Source organism: Thamnophis elegans, chromosome 3, assembly GCF_009769535.1.
Source record: "Thamnophis elegans isolate rThaEle1 chromosome 3, rThaEle1.pri, whole genome shotgun sequence".
Lineage (NCBI taxonomy): Eukaryota > Metazoa > Chordata > Lepidosauria > Squamata > Colubridae > Thamnophis > Thamnophis elegans.
This window is the reverse complement of record NC_045543.1, coordinates 97015074-97035033: the sequence shown is the minus strand read 5'-3', so window position 1 is coordinate 97035033 and position 19960 is coordinate 97015074. Positions and strand designations below refer to the sequence as shown.

Sequence of the window (19960 nt, the reverse complement as noted above, 5' to 3'; positions counted from 1 at the left end):
TCTGGCAAAAAATGCCTATAACAACTATCCGTATAGGTTTCTCAGCATGCAAAGGTTATGCACCCTCATAAAGAGTTCAGTTCTGATGTACTGTATGTCTATGCCACAATAAATTGAAAATAAGCTAAAGTAACTATTCAATGAACTAGTATTATTTGCTTTAGTATTCTATTGTATGTCAAATTTCTATTTTCATTTTATAAATAAATCACATTTTTATTACAATCATATTTTAGATAATTTATCCTATTAGATAAAAATGACTAATGATCTAATCCTAGTGCATTAATTCCTCTTAAGAATTTTTCCAAATGCAGGCAAAATATAAACCATGATTTATTTAAATTAAAATATATTCACCTTCCTTTCCTAGGATACAAAACAGAATGAAAAGAAATTCAGGTTGAGATATTGCCCCTTTTGTTTTCATAAAACTAATATCATACACAGTTACATATACTGTATTCTCTAATATTAATTTAAACATGGGGAAAAGGACCTGTGGGATAATTTATATGAACAGCCACCCTGTGCGTGTCACATTCAAATAAGTATTTTTTTAAATCCTGCAACTGAATTATGTCAATGTTGATGCATCAAACTGATTTTTCCTGGATAATCTACAAATATAGAGTAACTTATGTGTTGCATTTTTGAATTGAAAAGGCATTAGTAGTAGTGGTCGTAGTATCATTAGATATCAAATGAATAAAACACAAGACACCATATGTTAGATATAAAACAGGAATTCACATTGTATTCCACTCAAGGAAAAGGAACATTTTATTTTCTTGAGAACCATTTTATTTAAGACAGTTGCAGGTCTAATATGCCATTATAAGTTTTATTATGAATCAACAATAAAGTGCTGAATTATATTAATTACCTGAATCTCATTTGTAGTCTTTACTTATGGTTTCTTTATCAAGTCTAAAAAGCCCTTGCTGCTGTAATAGCTAAGCTGTTGTGCAAGTGTTAAAAAAATAGACAGCTTTCAGTGGAGGCTATGTAGGGCCTCTGATGTTTCCATAAATATGGCTAAGGTATTATAGAATAAAATGCATGCACATTATCCATGGGAGTTATTTTAAAATGAAGGGAGATTCTATAGAAGGCTTCTGTTTACAACCATATCATTAATTGTACTAACTGAAGGCTAGATCTGACAAGCATCATGCCAACATGCTTTAGTTTCTTTTGTGGTTAAGTGTCTTAAATTGTAATCTCAGACTGTCTGATCTAGTTATTCTTGCCAAATCTATTAAAAAAATCAGATTAAATTTGAAATAAAAATTTCTATGCCGTCGCATAGTCAGCCCCAGCAAAAACAATAGGACAGAGGAGAAGATAGCAATACATTACTTCTCTCTGTTTGCAACAAGACTTATTAAAACAACTTTCACTTAATTTAAAGTGAGTCTGCCAACATGAGCACATTTTACTCCAAATTCAGCACAAAACTCTGTAAAAAAAAACCAATAGAAAGCAACTGCAGAAACAGCTAGGGGAAAGAAGTCAAATTAAAGTTTATACAGCTGACAAAAACTGTCAGGCTGTAAACGGCATATTCCCAAGAAAGTTCTAACAAACTGCAAGAACACAGTATCAGAGCTGGAACTAGCCAAGTGGTGCATAGAAATATGCCAACACAAAAACAGTCATATTGAAGCCAGTGCATAGAGAGGATAAAAGCACTTATGGTAATTGCAAATGTCAACAAGTCTTTACAACTTGTATAGTTCAGCAACGAACTCATTAGAAAAAAGTAGAAATGCTCAAGCAGAAACGAAAAAATGATTTCCCAACTAAAGATTCACACACTAGTAAGAATAAGACAACATCACAAAATTATTCAATTCAGTCCCAAAAAACCAACAGGCAAACTAAACCAGAATAGACAAGCCTTTGGCTGGCAATTTAAGTGAGTCCAAATATAGTGTTACATTTCTAAATAATCCACAAAATATATTATATGATATGTTTCTTTTAAATAGTGGGTAACCAATTCTGCAGATCCATTTCTAATGATTTAGTCAATTATCAAGATAGACCAAGCTGAATGAACAATGATGTGTCGCTGGCATATCATAACTATGTTGCTAACTCATGCCGTCACAGTTCCAAGAATCTATTGTGAGGCTATCATCTATGTAGCAAAACAAATTTCTCAAGTTTTTCCGGGATGTGCCCTTGGTAATGTATGCAATGATTCACAATGACACGGGCAGCAAGACACTGCAATGTAGTATGGTTGATGGGTTGGATCAAGTTCTTTGCCATCTCTTTTTCATCCAGCAAGTCAATAGCAGTTTGTTTGTGTAAATTTGTTGCATCAAAATGTGCACCTGACTTGATAAGAAGATTCATAATGTCAGGATGGTTGTTCAGTGCAGATATGTGCAAAGGGCTGTTGTCATCAGAGTCTCTAGCATTTACATCAGCACCACATTCCACTAATATAGCTGTGACTTGCAAAGAAGGAAATTTGCAAACTGGGTAGCGCCCCACACAAGTTGTATTCTTATCAACAGCCAAGTGGAGCGGGCTAAAGTTATTCTTTCCCCTAGGATGCAACTTCAGAAACCGATATATAGTCTGTTTCTTAAAATGATCTTGTTCAGTACTACAAGGAACTTTTTCCAATAAGCAAATTAAATGCAAAATGATGGAAAGCGCTTTGTTGAGCTGTATTTGGTCAGGTGGACACTGAGTCTGTTTGATAGCACGTTCTATTTCAAGGACACTTTTGCACAGTATGCCCATAAGATCATCAAAGGTAACTGTTGTGCCCAGTAGACCTTTTGCCCTGTCCTGTAACATGAATGAAAAGAGTTCAGCAAATGATAAAAGACTGCTGGCAGTCATAGGGCTCAGAGGGTCCAAATTACTCTGTTGCATGTCCAAAGCGTATTTCCAGAGATTGATACACCGTTTGAAGTTTCCAGAATCTGCATAGACAGCACCCCTGTACCGAATATAGTAGGATGTATCTGGGTGAGAAGGGCCAAGAATACGTTCTCTAATTAGCAATGCCTGCATTCTCATCTCATCAGGATCTGCAATTAGGTTCTCTAATTCTTCAGCATTGTTCACCTCCTTGGCATAATCATAGGCCATAATTAATGTCTGAGGTATAGGTTTGTTGAGAACATTAGTCCTATCACTGTACCTCATATCCATAGCTCTTTTCCAGTACTTCAAAGCACCAAGCAAATCTCTCTTTTTGTCCACAAATGTGGCTCCTAAGAGTTCCAGGGCATTAATGCATTCTGTTTTGCTTGTCTCAACATGCTGAGTCAAAAAGTCAACTATGTTTGTGTGGCCTGTAACACTTGCAGAGAGAAGGGGAGTCATTCCGTAACCATCTTTTTCCATCTTTGCACAATACTTCAGAAGCATCTTCATGATTTCCAGGCTACCGGATTCTGCACAGTCATGCAATGCTGTATTTCCTATTAGAAAAGAGAAAGCAACGATAATGAATATCACTATAATCTTCAGAGCAAGACTACATCTATTATAAGCATCCAATCAAGGAAAAATGCAGTTGAAATATCAAATACATTATTTAATTCTAACTGCTGAAATGGTATTTCATATCCTAATAAATATGCAAATAAACAAACATACAAGGGTAGCATAATTATATCAACAGCATATCAAAAAAGACTATATATCGAATCATAGAAAAATAATCAGTATTACATATGTATATACAGTACCTTAAAATTTGCCTACTCAAAAAGCTAAATGGATTTTTTTACAATTTTTCTGCAACTTTTCAGCAGACATTCTTACTGTATTCTGACTGTATAAAAGAAATACCATACTATATGTTTGTCCTTCTAACCAATATCCAGGCCTTTAGATAAGTGAATAAAAGAGAAGAGCACTTGAATAATGACAAGGTCATAGAGGAAGGGCTTTCTCTGTTCCTCAATAAGTAATTGCAGAATAGTAAAATAGTCATCCAAATAAAAAAGAAAAATATAAACACTGGTATCTTTTTCTGTTGTGTTTTAGCATTCCTAGCCTACAATTCATGTGACGTCAGCTTTAAGCTGTCTAAATCAGATCACGAACCAACTCCACAGAAAAACTAGACCTATACTTTAGAGAGGTAGGATAATATGTTGTCTTTGTCTTAACACATTTCTGCACATGTTATTGTCTTAATGGCTTCTGAATAGCTTCTCCAAGGTTATTTCCATGGTCCTTCCACATGATGGATTAGGTCAGGGGTGTCAAACTCAAGGCCCACGGGCCAGATCCAGCCCATGGGATGTTTAGATGTGGCCCATGGGGCCACCCCGGAAACCTGTCTGTGGTGCCTCTGCCAGAGAAAACAGAGCTCCATTTTCACTGGCAGATGGTTGCAGGAGGCTGTCACAGCCGAAAACAGAGCTTGCCAAAAGAAAGCCATCACAGCCGAAAACACCCACCCTGGCCACACATACCTTGAGATCAAGCACAACCCTGATCAGCCTTCAATGAAATTGAGTTTGACACCCCTGGACTAGGTTCTTCAAAAATCATGGTAGCATATTGGTTATAGCATTGGGCTATAACTGGAATTTTGCCAAATGATTTTGGGTTAACCACACTTTTTCCACCAAGCCAAGCTCACACAATTATTGTAGAGAAAATAAAAAACAAAACAAATGACAACCTTATGCAGAGATGAAATCTTGGGAGAAAAAAAGACAGAACATAAATAAATACATATAAATTATTGACAAATTATACGCACCTTAATGAAACATTCAGATCAAATCCAGTATTGAACCAGGTATTTAATTATTTTTATTAAATGTATCTGATATTTTAAATAGTGCAGTTGAATCACAATGTTATCCTAAGGATAGGATGTATCAATGTATTATTTTGAATATCAAAATGATATAAACAAATTGATTTCATAGACAGCCTTACCAATTTGCCAACTACAGTAAATTTAGGTACATGTTTGAAGACCAACTTGTAGCTATCTAAACTGCAAATTCTCACATACTGTACACATGAAACAGTGGTTACTCTTAACTAACTTCCACTATTTCTTGCAGGAACACTCTGGATGTTAAATATATTTATCATTCCAAAATGAAGTGTGTACATATGTAGTTTAATATAGGCAGAAGGCTGCAAGACATAAAAGCTGATACAAAGTGTTGCTTTGCTCTCCTACTGCTTTACTACACAAAATTATGCTGACATTCAAGTGTTCTATCCTAACAGTGAAGTAAGATACTGTGATGTTTTAAAATGGACCAGCAATAAACTACTAGAAAGCTTTCTGCAAAGCAGTTTTTTTTAATACAGCCAAAGAAAAAATGAAATGCATTGACTTAGCAAATTGTATACTTATTTGGGGAGGGAGGGAGGGAGAATCTTTGTAAGCTAGCAGGGAACGTTCACTGGGGAAACAATCATCAAGGCACTTAACGATATATTAATACAAGCAGAGCACCTTTAAAAAAAGGTATGGGCATCTGAAGTTCGATATCAGTTAAACCTGGAAATTGCCAAAACCATATTTTACCAACCTCTCTTAGATCCCACAATAACATATAACAGAACTATGCAATCTGTGAAAGAATTTCCTAAGGATATATGAGAAGATATTTACAGGGAAACACCAGGGATTCTAACCAATCATCTTCTAGCTAATTCCCCAAATACACAAACCAGACAACCTCTGTGTTGTCGTAAGCACAGGTTAGAATATCTGGTTTTATGGGTTCTGTGCTCAGATTTTATGGCACCAACACTTCCAGCTACATAGGAACCACCTACTTAGGAATCTTCCTAAGAAAATTGACGTCCATAAACAATCTCTCTAACAAAATCATTTAAGCCAGCAGGGATGTTGAAATATTATACATTATAATCCTTCATAAATATAGACTCCAAGCTACCAAAAATATCATCACTACTAATGTCCAAAGACACACCTTACCACCAGACTATGTGATTTTGCATTTGTCTATAACTATTTCACCTTTGGCATGTGCCTCCCCATCAGTGGCACACTATATGCACAGCTCTCAAGAGGACAATGTTTTTATGGCTGATCTAGAACAATGTTTTAACTTACTCCATGATTCCCCTCCTTTTAATTTTCATCATCTGAACTGATATAAATTAATCTTTCTCAAAATTCTATTATAACTTCCACAACTTCCATATCACGATCAACCTTGGCCTAAACCTATCCACGGAATAATCTATTTCTCCAATGTCAATTTAGTATCATTACACAATGGACACAAAAGCACCACATTAAAAAGGAAACCAACAGATTGCCATGTATATCTACTTGACAGAATACTCAATTAATGGAATTAAACCAGCATTCAGGAGGTTGAACCACTTATCTAGTGAGATCAACAATAGACAAATCAACAAACCCTGATCGATTTCCAGAGATGATCTACTAAAAGAAACAACAGCAAAACAGAACAGAAGAGATCACTGATGAACACCTACAACTCACAGCTCAATAGCAATAGCAATATAGCAATAGCAGTAGACTTATATACCGCTTCATAGGCCTTTCAGGTCTCTCTAAGCGGTTTACAGAGAGTCAGCATATTGCCCCCAACAATCTGGGTCCTCATTTTACCCACCTCGGAAGGATGGAAGGCTGAGTCAACCCTGAGCCGGTGAGATTTGAACCGCTGACCTGCTGATCTAGCAGTAGCCTGCAGTGCTGCATTTAACCACTGCGCCACCTTGGCTCTTAGCTCAAACCACTCAAGTACATTATTAACAAGCTACAGCCCCTACTAGGCAATTACAATCCATTTTGTCAGACACTGGATGGCAAGTCCATACTTGCATACAGACAACATGAAGCAGATTCTCACAAACAACAGGAAACAATAGGACAAGATGTCAACCTGAGAACTAGCCCTTGCAACAATCCCAGATGTCTAATTTGCCCCTACTTCAACAAATACATATAGAAATATCTTTAAATATTCTTCCTCTAATGTAGTACACCATATATTACAGCAATGCCCCTCTGGATTCTACACATGACAAATAGAAGAAACTTTGTGAAAGAACAAAATAACTTACATCAGAATTTAAAACAAGAACAAAGCAATATACGAACATAATACAACTGACCAAGAAATTGCCACTCACATACATCAAAACATCTCAGGCAATCTCAGAAAATCTCAACAATTACATGGTTTTTATACATCAAAATTATTAGTTGATAAACTCTTTATAATCTTGTCTCACATATAATCTGCATATCCAATCTAAATACACTTCTCCCCTATTTCATATCACTTTAAATCAGTGCTTCCCAATGTGGCCCCATGGCATGCCCCACAGGGGGGCAATTTGATTTTTAATGGGGGCAATTTGAACCTTGTTTAAACCAAGTTAATGGCTTTTTAGGCTTCCTCTGGGTGAGTAGAGTTCACTTTTTGAGTAAAGTAAGAATTATATGTCACAGGGGGGCTTCAAGATTTTAGAGATGCTTAGGTGGGGCATGGCCAAAAAAAGGTTGGGAACCACTGCTTTAAACCCTTTATCAATTTAGCCACTTTATGCATCTTCAGGAATGAGTTGCCACTCAAGAAAGTTTATAATGGATGGGCTATATCACACATGTGGATGGAACTGGTTTAAAAAACAAAGATAATTTGTTTTTATTTAAATCCATATCTTATGCTTATTTTAGATTTGTACTACAGCTTTCATATATTTTCATACAGGAAAATGTAGTTATTTTTTTGTCAATCACCACAATCCCAGAGTGAACTTTGAAAACTGCAAGTTATCTGACCCAGTTTATAACATTAGGTCAGTTTGCCAGATTATCCTATTTGTTATAGCTGGATTCAGTGTCAAGAAATATGAAATATAAAAAAATATCCCTCTTGAAAGCATTTACTTATCCTTACACTTTACTTAGACCCAGCCATAAAGAGCTTACTATTTATAAATCCACAAAGAAGGATTACAGTAGTACAATGTATAATGGCCTTCCTCATGTTAAAAGAATACTTAATGTATTTATACAAACAGTACATGATGCAACTACTTTTTTTATCTATTCAGCAAAACAAATTGTTTACAGATCATACTTTTTAAATTGATCTTCTACATACCAATATTACCACCAGCTCCTAAAATTCACTGAAATAGTTTTGTATTCTAACAATTCCAATAAATATATTTCAAATAGCTATATATTTACTTCAGCTTCTTTCTTAACTATGTCCTTAATTTACTATTTAAGTTAAAAACATAAGCATAGTTGTTGAAAGCACTATGCATCATCAAAAGCATCATCAAAACTTCAATTATAGTCTGATATACAATATAATTATTGATTATAGGTAATCCTCAATTTACAACCATAAGTAAACCCAAAAATTCTGTTGCTAAGCGTGACAGTTGTTAAGTGAGATTTGCCCCATTTTACAATCTTTTTTGTCAAAGTTAAGTGAATCACGGCAGTTGTTAGAGTCAATTGCCAAGTGTCTGAATTCTGATCGTGTGACTGTGGAGATGCTGCAACTGTTGTGTAAAAATAGTCAGTCACTTTGACAGTGCCGTTGAAACTTTGAACAGTCACTAAACAAACTGTTGTTAAATCGAGGACTACCTGTATATATGTTTGTTAGTCTTAGAATTTCAAGTATTATACTAGTTTCTATCTTCTAGGATCACATAAAAATCAACATACATTATACCAAGAAGAAAAAATGTAAATAACAAAGTGGGAAAATATCTCTTCTGTTTGTGTCTAGAATATTCTGCAACCTGTTCTTTCATAGACACAGCAAAATCACATGCTCAGTTATCAAGAGCTTAGTAAGTCTAAAAACTGAAATATTAAAAATGCACCCACCTAGCATTTTTAAAATAGCTTTGTAGCAGTATATTACTCAATTTCTCCATACTGTTATCAGCAAGATTTTCAAAGCATAGAAGCCTGACAGAAAATGATATTCTACTATCACTTCAACAGAAGATAAAATATATTATGCATGTTGGGGGAAAACATCTTTAGAAATACCCATTTAGCAAAGCTTCCCTGACAATGAAACAGATGGTATCAGAAAAACTAATTATCTTTATTAGATTTCATCAAAGTTTATAGATTTTTGCTATTTTCTGATCCAGATAGAGACTATCAATCTTATATGCATCGTATTGAATTTGATGGTACTTGTTCTCCTAAACTTAAAAAAACAGAATATTTGAATTGATAGAAACACAAACATTTCTTCTAACACAATCAGAAGATTGTTTGTTAATGCTCAATTCAGTAGAATACACTCCATTGCTCCATAAACTGGCAAAAGTTTTAGATTAATAACTCATTATGCCTTATTTGAAAAATGCTTTGAAACATTGCTTTGAAAGATAAAATTACTATACTCTGATTTTCTCAAACACTATCTATATTTAAATATTTCCAAAGCACCAATAACTTATTTCTATGTTGTCACTTCTGTTAATAATTTCAGTAAATAACAGATTTTCAGACCTTGAATTATTTACACATTTTAAACTGAAAACATGTTATGAAGCCATCAAATTGTTTAGCTGGTACCAAAATTCAAGTCCTGACTTAACTCAGTAGGTAGCTCAGTAAGTTAACTGGGTAGTCACCATCTTTCAGCCCAAACTATTAAACATAATTTTTATTTTAGTGAGAAATTGATACACATTCCATTTATATTGCTTTAAGTGTAAATAATAGAGTAATGCAATTAATAAGTAGCACATTGTTAAACAGATTAATGGACAAACTGAAAATGGTTCGTAAACTTGTTTGTATTGCACCCATAAGTCAAAGATAGATTGCAGTCAATAATAAAACAACTCAGCTTCCTGAAAGTCCCCTCTCTCATAAACTATCAGGTCATACTTCAAAGATTAGGAACAATATTCCTATATGGGCCTATAAGATCCCATTTACCTAACTTAAATTATCAAAGTTCTTTATTAATGAGAAAATTCTATTGAAAAGTCTTAGTTTAATATAGAATATTTTGTTTAAAACATAGGAATAATATTTGGAGTTGACCTATTGATGCAAAATGATGTTGTATGTATGGATTCAATATTTAGAATATCTTGTTTAAAATTAAGGAATAATAATTACAGTTGAAAAATTGACATTTAATAATAATGTACTTATCTTTATCTAATGAACAATTTGTGATTCGATATATAATTGTAAGTGGTGACCATAGGAAGAACGCATAAAATCTTAAACAACACGCTATATGAAATGGAAGAAGGTTGTATGTGTTTTATGTTTTTTGTTCGTTTTTGTTTGTTTAAAAATATATATGCACATAACATTAAACAATGACTTATTATGTTTACACATAAAGTAAAATGTATCCATTGAAAGCACTGCTAGTAAATACTCTGTCCTGTACCTTCTCTTCCTACAAAGAGGAATAAAACAAAATCTGTTCTGAGTTTAGCACAATCTGACATTTTAAAATAGAATTACTATTCTGTGACTAAAATACTAAACAAACCACCTTCGATTCTGGGTTGTATCTGCAGATTGCTTAACAAATTAGTATTTATTTTAAACCATAAAACCTAGTTTATAAGCAACTGTTATATTAAAATATGTTAAATTATTCTTTTTATTTATTTACTTCCCTGGTCATGGAAAGATGGAGTAATATATAAGAAATCTTAGCATAAAGTTCATATGATATGCAGGTTATATATGAATCTGTCTTACAACATGATTTACAAAAAAATAATGTATTAAAATGAGGCTGAGAATTTAAGGAAAAGAGGTTAGCCTCTACTGCCAAGTTCAGTAACAACAGTATTCTCATGTTATAAAAATAGAATTCATCATACACTGCTCTAAGAGCAGAACTTATATTTCAATTATGAGTCATTCAGTAACACAGTGAAAACTGACAGGACTAGAAGTTCACTAAGCAACAGAAAGCACAGCACTGAATATTATGTTTAGAAATTTTGTAGTGATTTCTTATAACTATGTTGTAACTTCTGCATTAATCTGTGAGATACACCAATGTAGATTATTACCGTATTCTATATGAGAAGTTAATATATTACTTTATGAGCTTATAACTAAAATCACAATCACAAACATCCCAAAGCAAGTCATTCATATTTAATTTCTAAAAATCTTACTATCACACACTATTTAATTGCATGAGTATTATGAACAATTAAATATATTTCACCCCTGCCAAATTTTGGAAGAATGAAAGCTATGTGTAATGTGAGTTCTTATAACATTTTTTTTTAAAATGGGAAGATAGAATCACATGTATCTGAGTCAGAGAGAGGCTAGCTAAAATAAACAGTAGACTGAAAGAATGGCCATACCTACTAAATCAGGAACTATGTTAAAAATGAGGAAAAGGTATTATGAAAATATAACCACATGCTCACAACTAGAACAAAAAGACAAGGCCGGGCAGCTGCTATCACAGTATAAATTAGAGGAACACTTTGAACATTGTTTCAGTAGCCTAGGGTGGACCATAAGAAGAACACAAAGGGATCTGTTGTGATCCCAATACCACATCCTTTATTTATTCCACCACAGAGTGAATAATTTCATTCAGTTCCTTATCATAAAAATTTCAGCAGGTGGCAGCACCTGGTTTACATCAGTCTGAGTTCTGAAGTTATGTAGAATTGGGCCTGATTAGAACTTGAATAAGAAACCACCAAGGAAATCCAGGGCTGTTGATGACAAAATCCCAGAAAAAGGCAATATATACAAATGTTTCTATGAAGGCATCAGGGACTGAGATTGATTCATAGGCACCTTTCTTTTTATCACAGATTAGCACTTTCAAATAAACAATATAGCTATAAAACAACAATGTTATATTTAGTTTCCCTGTTTAGTATGTACTGAAAAAATTCATGACCCAAAAAAGCCACCCTAGGTTTCACAATGCTTTTAGAAAAAGATGTATCACCACACTATTCCAGAATATGCATGCATATAGGCTTAATTTTATATACAGAATACAATACTGCCAGAATTATAGGCAGAATATATCCTAAATAACATTTTTTTTAAAAAAACTATTATTTATATGATAAAGCTTATGAAAGCCTAGGCAAATATTTGAAGAACAAATCAAAATGTGATTTAGTTTGCTCACACTTTGAACCTTTGGCATGAATATTCTGAAAGATTTAGGAGCTGCTCTTTTAAAAATGGATACTGAACTCACCTTTGACACTTTTTCTATTTACATCTGCCCCTTTCTCAAGTAAATACTGAGCAATTTCTTTGTGTCCTTTGTAGCAAGATATCATAAGACATGTATGTCCGTGACGGTTAGACACTTCCAAGTCTGCTTTGTGTTCCACAAGATACTTAACAATTTCTAGGTGACCATCAAAGCAGGCAGCTCTGAGAGGTGTTGAGTTTGTCAAAGTTGTATTGTTGACAGATGCTCCATGATTTAATAAAGACTGAACCACTTTCAAATGACCAGCTGCTGATGCTGCCCATAGCGGTGGCGCCCCTTCAATAGTTTCACCATCAAAATTCACAGAACCACCAATTTCTATAGAAGCACTACAATGTTCCAGTAGGTGTTCCACCATGTCAAGATGCCCATATCGGGCTGCCATTAGGAGGGGAGTGGCACCATTTGTTTTTTCTGACATCAGTAAAGCCACCTCGTCTTTAGTTTTATTTGCCAGTAACTTGGTGAGGAGTCGCAACTTGCCATCACGAGCAGCATTGAATACGGCTGTCTTAAGATCCATTTAGTCTTTTCCTCTCAGTTGGATTTGTTCTTCAGAAGCAAGATGAATGCAAGACGCCTGTGCTCTGGGACCACAAATTTGGATATTGTTCTGTAAATTATCCTTGGCAGATGTGTTACCGCTGTACACAACATCAACTTTCAACATGGGACTTCCAAAGCAAGTACTATACTTTGCAGCCTAGAACAAAATACATATTTTAAGATTGGTGAACTATTGAAGCAGCTACCCAATTTTTAATACCTGTTCTTTATCTAATATTTATATTTCCCTTTTACTTCTATACTTTTTATAATTTTAGAGCCTTTAGTGTAAACATTTATTCTTCCGTAGCTTTGTTGACACTGCCTAGAGATGGGCAGCTATATACAATTATGAATGGATAAGTGAATATATTGTTCAAATGACTTTTTTTATTACCAAGTGAAACACTTGAACAATGCCTGGGCCCATATATGCCCTCTCCTTCCTCATAAGTCCCCTCCAACAAAAAAAACAAAACAAAAGAAACAGCTGAAATGACCCATTTTCTCCCAGTTTTTGTCATCAGAATTAAGTTGTAAATTATTACAGCAATCCCGAGAATATCTTGCTCAACGAACCCTGAAATCCCTCCTGGGATCAACCCTTCTGACAATCTATATTGGCAGGTTTAGACTGCAACTACTCGGTTGGTTCACAGAACAGTAAGGATGTTGGACGTGCCTGGGGTTTAAGTTTGTCCTGCAAATGTCACCGATTTCCCTCCACACACACACCCCCACCCGAAGCACGAAGCGCGCCCTCAACCTCGAGAAGTCCTTTAGTGTACCTTTCGGCTAGCTTTTCATTTTATCTCCCAAAACGATTGAGCGACCACGAATATCTAACCTCATTGCTCCCTTCTCGAAACTCGACACCCGTATGCGAGGACCTCAACCTAGTATCTCGGGATGCCTCTTTCCCCCTCCCGTCGCCGCAGCTGCAAAATCGTTATGGGCACGACGCGACTCTGAACGCCCTTTGTCACGTCTCTTCCCTAGGGAGCCTCCGGTGGCTAAGGGCAGCAGAAGCAAGCAAGCAAGCAAGCCAGCAAGTCAGCCCCGGCTTCAGGGAAGTACCTACCTCTGCTCTCAGTCCCGGCTCGCGGCCGGTGCCCGTTTCACTTTCCCTTCACCCGCCCTTCAGATTTCGCTGCTGCCGCCGCCTCTCAACCGCTTTTTCACTCCCCTTTACTATCCCCGACAGTCAAGCGGGCGGAGGGACGGATGGGCTCCTAGGCGTCCGAGAGCGAGGCCAGGGTGGAGACTAGGGACGGGGCTCTTTCTCCCCCCCTCTCCCGCCTGAGCAAACGATCCCGCCCGGGGAAATGGGACTACCTTCCCGAGGCGCGTCGAAGGATCGCGTCGTCGACTTCGGCTTCCCCAAGCAGCCACCGCGCCGCTTCTTTTACACCGAAGCCTCCGCCACCGCCGCGCCCGGTTCCCAACGCAGCTCCTCCATGACAGGGCAGGCGCTCCCGACAGCAACGACCGAGCCTCCGCCCTCTCCTCCCCTCCCGGCTCCAGCGAATAAAACACACCCTACCTTACTACCGCCCGCCTCTCTCCAGCCCTCCCTTCAGATCAGGCCCAAATGGGGGGAAAGCGTAAGGCGCCAGGAGAGAGGAGGAGGAGCGGCCTCGGCGAAGAATCAAGTTAGGCTGAGAGCGCAAGAACGAAGACGGTTGAGAAGGCGAGGGCGGGTGCTAAGCTGAAGTGGGGCGGCGCTGTGAGGTGCGGGCGGCTGCTGACTTCTGGCCTGAGGGAAATCGGGGAAGTCGAGTCGCGCAGCGCTGAGCTAAATTAGCACATAATGGAGGCGAAAGGGCGCCAAAGGAGCGTGGCCTATGAGCTACCCGACTCCGTTGAGGCTTCCCCTGGCGCGCTGCCAGTCTGACTCAGTTTCCCGCCCGCTGCGTGAGGCCCGCCGAGGAAGCTATGGATAATTTCTTTGGGCGTGTGTCTGGGCGACAGGGGGAGCCGCAAAGGGTTCATTACCGGCCGAATTTAATTCTGACAAGCTTATCAGCACGCTGCGGCTCAAAAAAATCCGAAGAAAATACATTTTGGGATTTTGTTGTTCCATCAGTGCGTTGGTTTTTTGGGAGTTATGTGTAAGCACTTTGGGGTGCTCCTAGGAACTTTGGAGGAAATCACTTCCCAGAATAAATATACTCCGTCTGTATTCAGAAACATTGAGGTGTTATTGTTTATCTAGTTACCTCCCTATTTGTTTGTTTATTATCCTTTACATCTAGAATCTAGACCTGAGCAGTACAGCTCCATAAGACCTCACTTCCATTACTTTCAGTGTCTCTATTCTAAATTGAATCTCGAACCTGACTTGTGATAGATCCGGATTCAATTCAGATATGACTATGGTCCTCAACTAAGTTATGGTCAGACAAAGTTAAAAAGCAGACACATTGAGACAAAGGGAGGGAGGGAGGGAGGGAGCAGAAAAGAAAACTCATGTATTCAATTTGTTTTCATGGTAGTCTTAGGAGTTCTAAGTCAGTTGGGAAAAAGTCTTCTGGAGTCAGCAACAGATAGAAAGATGGGCTTATTTTCTTATCATGGTATGGCTTCCAGCTGGTGCAACTGGGCGACAGGGGGAGCCGCAAAGGGTTCCAAAAAACCACTCTCAAGCAGAATTAGGAGTGTTTCTACCTAAAGGCATGCAGCTATGTCATTCTTTTTTTTAATGAAGTACCATTTTTCTATGTGTTAAGAAAAAACAATCCAAAAGCAGTGGTTTAAAATGGGACAGTTACAAATGTATCTCTTAAAATTTTGTGAAAAAAGTAAAAGACTATACAAATCTTTAGAAAGGCCTCATTTGATCTTAGATATCAGCTGCCATTGTATGCCAAATGTGGAGTGTTTGTGAAATTAAAACTTGATTAGTTGATTTAAATTAAACAGAATGAATAGTCAGATTTTACTCAAGTGTATAGTAAGTGGTGTATAATCAAATAATAAAATTGTCTTCAGTGTGATAGGTTTGAATACAATAGCTAATATTACAGTTCCAAGTATCCTTGAGATCCAACCCTAAGAAGAAAGTCTTTTCACCCATCACTTTTAACTGAAGATGAAACATTATTTGGATTACAATTCTACTCCTGCACATTTTGAGGGACAGTTTAAGTTTCCAGCTTGTTTCTAAGGGTAGCTGAGCATGAAACAGTTTGCATAAAGTAATTATCTTTTCAGTATTGTGAATTCATTCAGATTCTTGATAGAGTTCTGCTCCATATTCTAGCCCCGGGATGGCGAACATGGCACGTGTGCCACAGGTGGCACGTGGAGCCATTTGTCAGGGCACGCGAGGCTTTGCCCTGTCAGCTGGCCAGCGCGCATGCACACACTGGCCAGCTGAGTTTAGCCTTTTTTAAAGCCATTTTTCGCCCTCCAGAGGCTTTATAGGAGCCTGGGGAGGGTGAAAACAGCTTCCTCCGCCCCCACCCCCCGGAGGCTTCAGAAGCTTCCCTGAAGCTTCCGGAGTGCAAAAAAACAGCCCTATGGGCAAACTGGAAGTTCATGAACGGACTTCCGGTTTACTCATAGGGCCTGTTTAAGCCCTCAGGAGCCTTCAGGGACCTTCAGGAGGGTTCCCTGAAGGCTCCAGAGGACGAAAAACAACCCAGCCTTCAGGGAAGCCTCCTGAAGGTCCCTGAAAGTTCCCAACGGACAAACTGGAAGTCTCTGGAGGACTAAAAACGGCCCTACCAGCAAACCGGAAGTGACTTCCAGTTTACTCATTGGGTTGTTTTTCGTCCTCCAGAGCCTTCAGGGAAGCCTCCTGAAGGTCCCTGAAGACTCCGGAGGGCTTAAACCGGCCCTACGGGCAAACCGGAAATCAGTTCCTGAACTTCCGGTTTGCCTGTAGGGCCGGTTTTTTTTTGTGCTCTGGAGGCTTCAGGGAAGCTCCTGAAGTCTACAGAGTGCCTCCGGGGATGGAGGAGGCTGTTTTCACCCTCCCCAAGCTCCTATAAAGCCTCTGGAACCTGGGGAGGGCGAAAAAAGCATGCAAAAAATGGAGGGGAGTGCTTGTCATGCGCGCTGAGGGGGTCACACATTGCATTATGGGTGCGGTACACCCACGCAAGACCCCCCTGCGCTCCCCCCGCTTATAGCACGTGAGCCAAAAAAGGTTCACCATCACTGAGTTAGCCATACTCTTGGCTAGCTGATGAGAGCTAAATAGTTTGAAATAGATCTATACTAGTCTTCCTTTATTTATTTTTCAGCACAAATACAACACAAAAATGGTTTTCTGCCTAGAAGGCTCCTAGGGTGGAGCTGAAAGGCAAAAGGGAAGCAGTATGCTCCCTCCCATATTTGGGGTCTTTTCCCATGTAAGATTGAGATTGACACTTTCGTGTTTTCGCCACACAGGAAAGAAAAACTGGACAACTTCCTCACACATCTCAACAGCCTACACCCTAAAATACAATTCACTATGGAAATAGAAGCAAACAACCAACTTCCCTTTCTGGACATCCTAATCTTCAAAAACCCCAATGGCTCCCTAGAACACACCATCTACCGGGAAAAAACACCCACCAACCGTTACTTAAACACACAATCCCATCACCACCCTGCACAGATCAACTCTGTAGCCAAGACCCTCATCTCCAGAACCAAACGCCTAGCCGACAAAGATCACCTGAAAACTGAATTACACACTTTCACAAACATATTAATCTCCAACAGATTCAAAGAAAAACCATTACCAACCTAATCCAAAGGGAGACTCCCCACAAAAACTGAGACACAGAACAGGACAATGGAATCGCCCTCCTTCCTTACATCAAAGGCACCACAGATAAAATCAGCAAAATTCTCCACAAACACAATATCAAAACAGCCTTCAACATTGACCAAAAAATAGCCAACATCTTAAGAAACCCCAAAGACAAAATCCAGCTAGAAAACCAAGGAGTCTACGAAATACCATGCAAAATCTGCCCTGCAACATACATAGGACAAAAGAACAGGAGAATAAATGCATGCATTGCAGAACACAAGAACGCAGTAAGAAAAAAAGAAAAAACTTCCTCCCTTTTCCAGCACCTTAAAGCTACAGGACATGAAATTAATTTTGAAGGAACCGGGTTCCGGGAACACTTCAACAAGAGAATAATTATGGAAGCTATCGAAATAGAGAAACACCCCCACAACATGAATAAACGTGATGATGCCTCCCGCCTGCCAGACATCTGAAAACCAGCCCTAGTCAACAAACGAGCCCCACCCACCACCCAGGCCGTTACAACACAAAAGAACAATGGATACACAGCCAGCACCAATCAGTATCAATCTACCAATCATGATACAGCCACACATCCAATCAATCCACTTACTGAAACAACGCCAGCACTCCACACACACACAGACACGCCAAGATTTATCTTCGATCTTCGAAGATAGGAGCTTCGATCACACTTTAAGCCGAAAACACCAGCATGAGGATGGCGAGTTAGACCTCGCCGACACGTTGCCAAGACAATCTCAATCTTATACAGGAAAAGACCTAAATACAACAAGACCAGCATATATTGCTCCATTGAAAAATGTAGGATTATATATATATATATATATATGTATGTATGTATGTATGTATGTATGTATGTATATATGTGTGTGTGTGTGTGTGTGTGTGTGTATGTGTATGTATGTATGTATGTGTGTGTGTGTATGTATATATATATATATATATATATATATATATATATATATATATATACATACACACATACATACATACATACATACATACATACATACATACATACATACTTTTTTAAGAAAAGAAATGCCACAGCAAAATTGCAAAGACCAATAAAGTGAAAGCATTCACCACTGAGAAAACAAAAATTGGAAAAAGAAGCAAGAGAATGAAGTGTCCTGAGAAAAGTCATGATGCAGTGAAAAGAGGACTCTACACAATATATTTTGCGTATTCATATTAAGCAATAACTTTAACACAACTTAATCCAGCCATGGAAAGTGCAATTCTAGATAAAAACATCAAAGTAAGTAACAGGGCAATCTATTTTACCTTAGGGTTCTTCTGGTAAAGGTAAAGGTTCCCCTCGTACATACGTGCTAATTTTTCCCGACTCTAGGTTCTTCTAGTATGATTGTGTTAATGTGTTTCTTCAGTCCTTGAGTCAACAGTAAAGCATACCAGCATAAATCCACCCAATAAAATTGAGCCCTAATCTGCATCAGTTGCAAAAAGCATACATGTGTACTTCTCAAGAATGGCTATAGCCAGAAACATCCAGAATTAGCCTGTGGAATAGACAGTACCATAGGAACAGAAACACACACACCATACATATACATAAAACAAAAAACAGCACATAAAATCCTGCACCAGAAAACCTGTGATATTCATTGGTGGTAGAATCCAAGTCTCATTGTGTAAAATTCTCTGAGGTACAGATTTAATACTCTCCCAAAAGAGAACACTAACACTGCCTTTAAATCTAAAGTATGGTAAATATGGCTAAAATGTGACTGGGAATATACAGACGTTCTTTCCTGAATGTTTTTTTTTTCTTTTTACCTTTTAGGTAATTAATCTAAAGACATCTCCCCCCAAAAAATCAACAATGTACAAATAAGATTCTTGCTAGACAAATCATAAAGCACAACAAATCTCTAATGACAGTAGTGTAATGAGCTTTTATGATTGATTAAACTAGTATGCTGCCTGACTCCCAACAAGTCTGGGCAACTCATAACAACCAAACTACAATAAAATCAATAAAATATAATTATAATAAATGTGACAGCTAGATGAAATGAAATGGGTAGGGGGTGGGGTATTCACCACTCTTCTCCACAACAGCAAAACAATCTTGTGCTCTCGAATTGGCTTTAGGAATCACACTAGCAGGTACCGAAAGACAAAGATCCTTCTCCCCTTTCTATGCTAGTATTCCTTGGCTTATGACCATTCAGCGACCATTCAAAATTATGGTGGCACTGAACAAATGGTATTTAAAATGGGTCCTTTTAGTTCCAGCCTTTGCCACATCCCATGGTTGTGTGATTATGATTTCCCAGATGGCTTCCCAGTCAGCAAAGTCAGCAAAAAGTCAGAAGTCACAGTTATGATTCTCATGGCATCACTTAATAATGGCAAC

At 37.8% G+C, this 19960-nt stretch overlaps 1 protein-coding gene across 2 annotated transcripts; it reads right to left on the bottom strand.

The window, feature by feature from the left end:
* Positions 1 to 754: 754 nt before the first annotated feature.
* FEM1C (fem-1 homolog C) lies at positions 755 to 14324 on the bottom strand. 2 transcript variants are annotated; one of them, XM_032214081.1, is made up of 3 exons: positions 13882 to 14324; positions 12234 to 12957; positions 755 to 3452 (listed from the first exon to the last, which is right to left on the bottom strand). In XM_032214081.1, the coding sequence occupies exons 2-3, from the start codon at positions 12775 to 12777 to the stop codon at positions 2143 to 2145; spliced, it is 1854 nt and encodes a 617-aa protein (XP_032069972.1). In that variant the 5' UTR covers positions 12778 to 12957; positions 13882 to 14324; the 3' UTR covers positions 755 to 2142. The 2 variants fall into 2 exon arrangements, with proteins under 2 accessions (XP_032069972.1, XP_032069971.1); XM_032214080.1 differs by having other exon boundaries at positions 14136 to 14324.
* Between the last annotated feature and the right edge of the window lie 5636 nt (positions 14325 to 19960).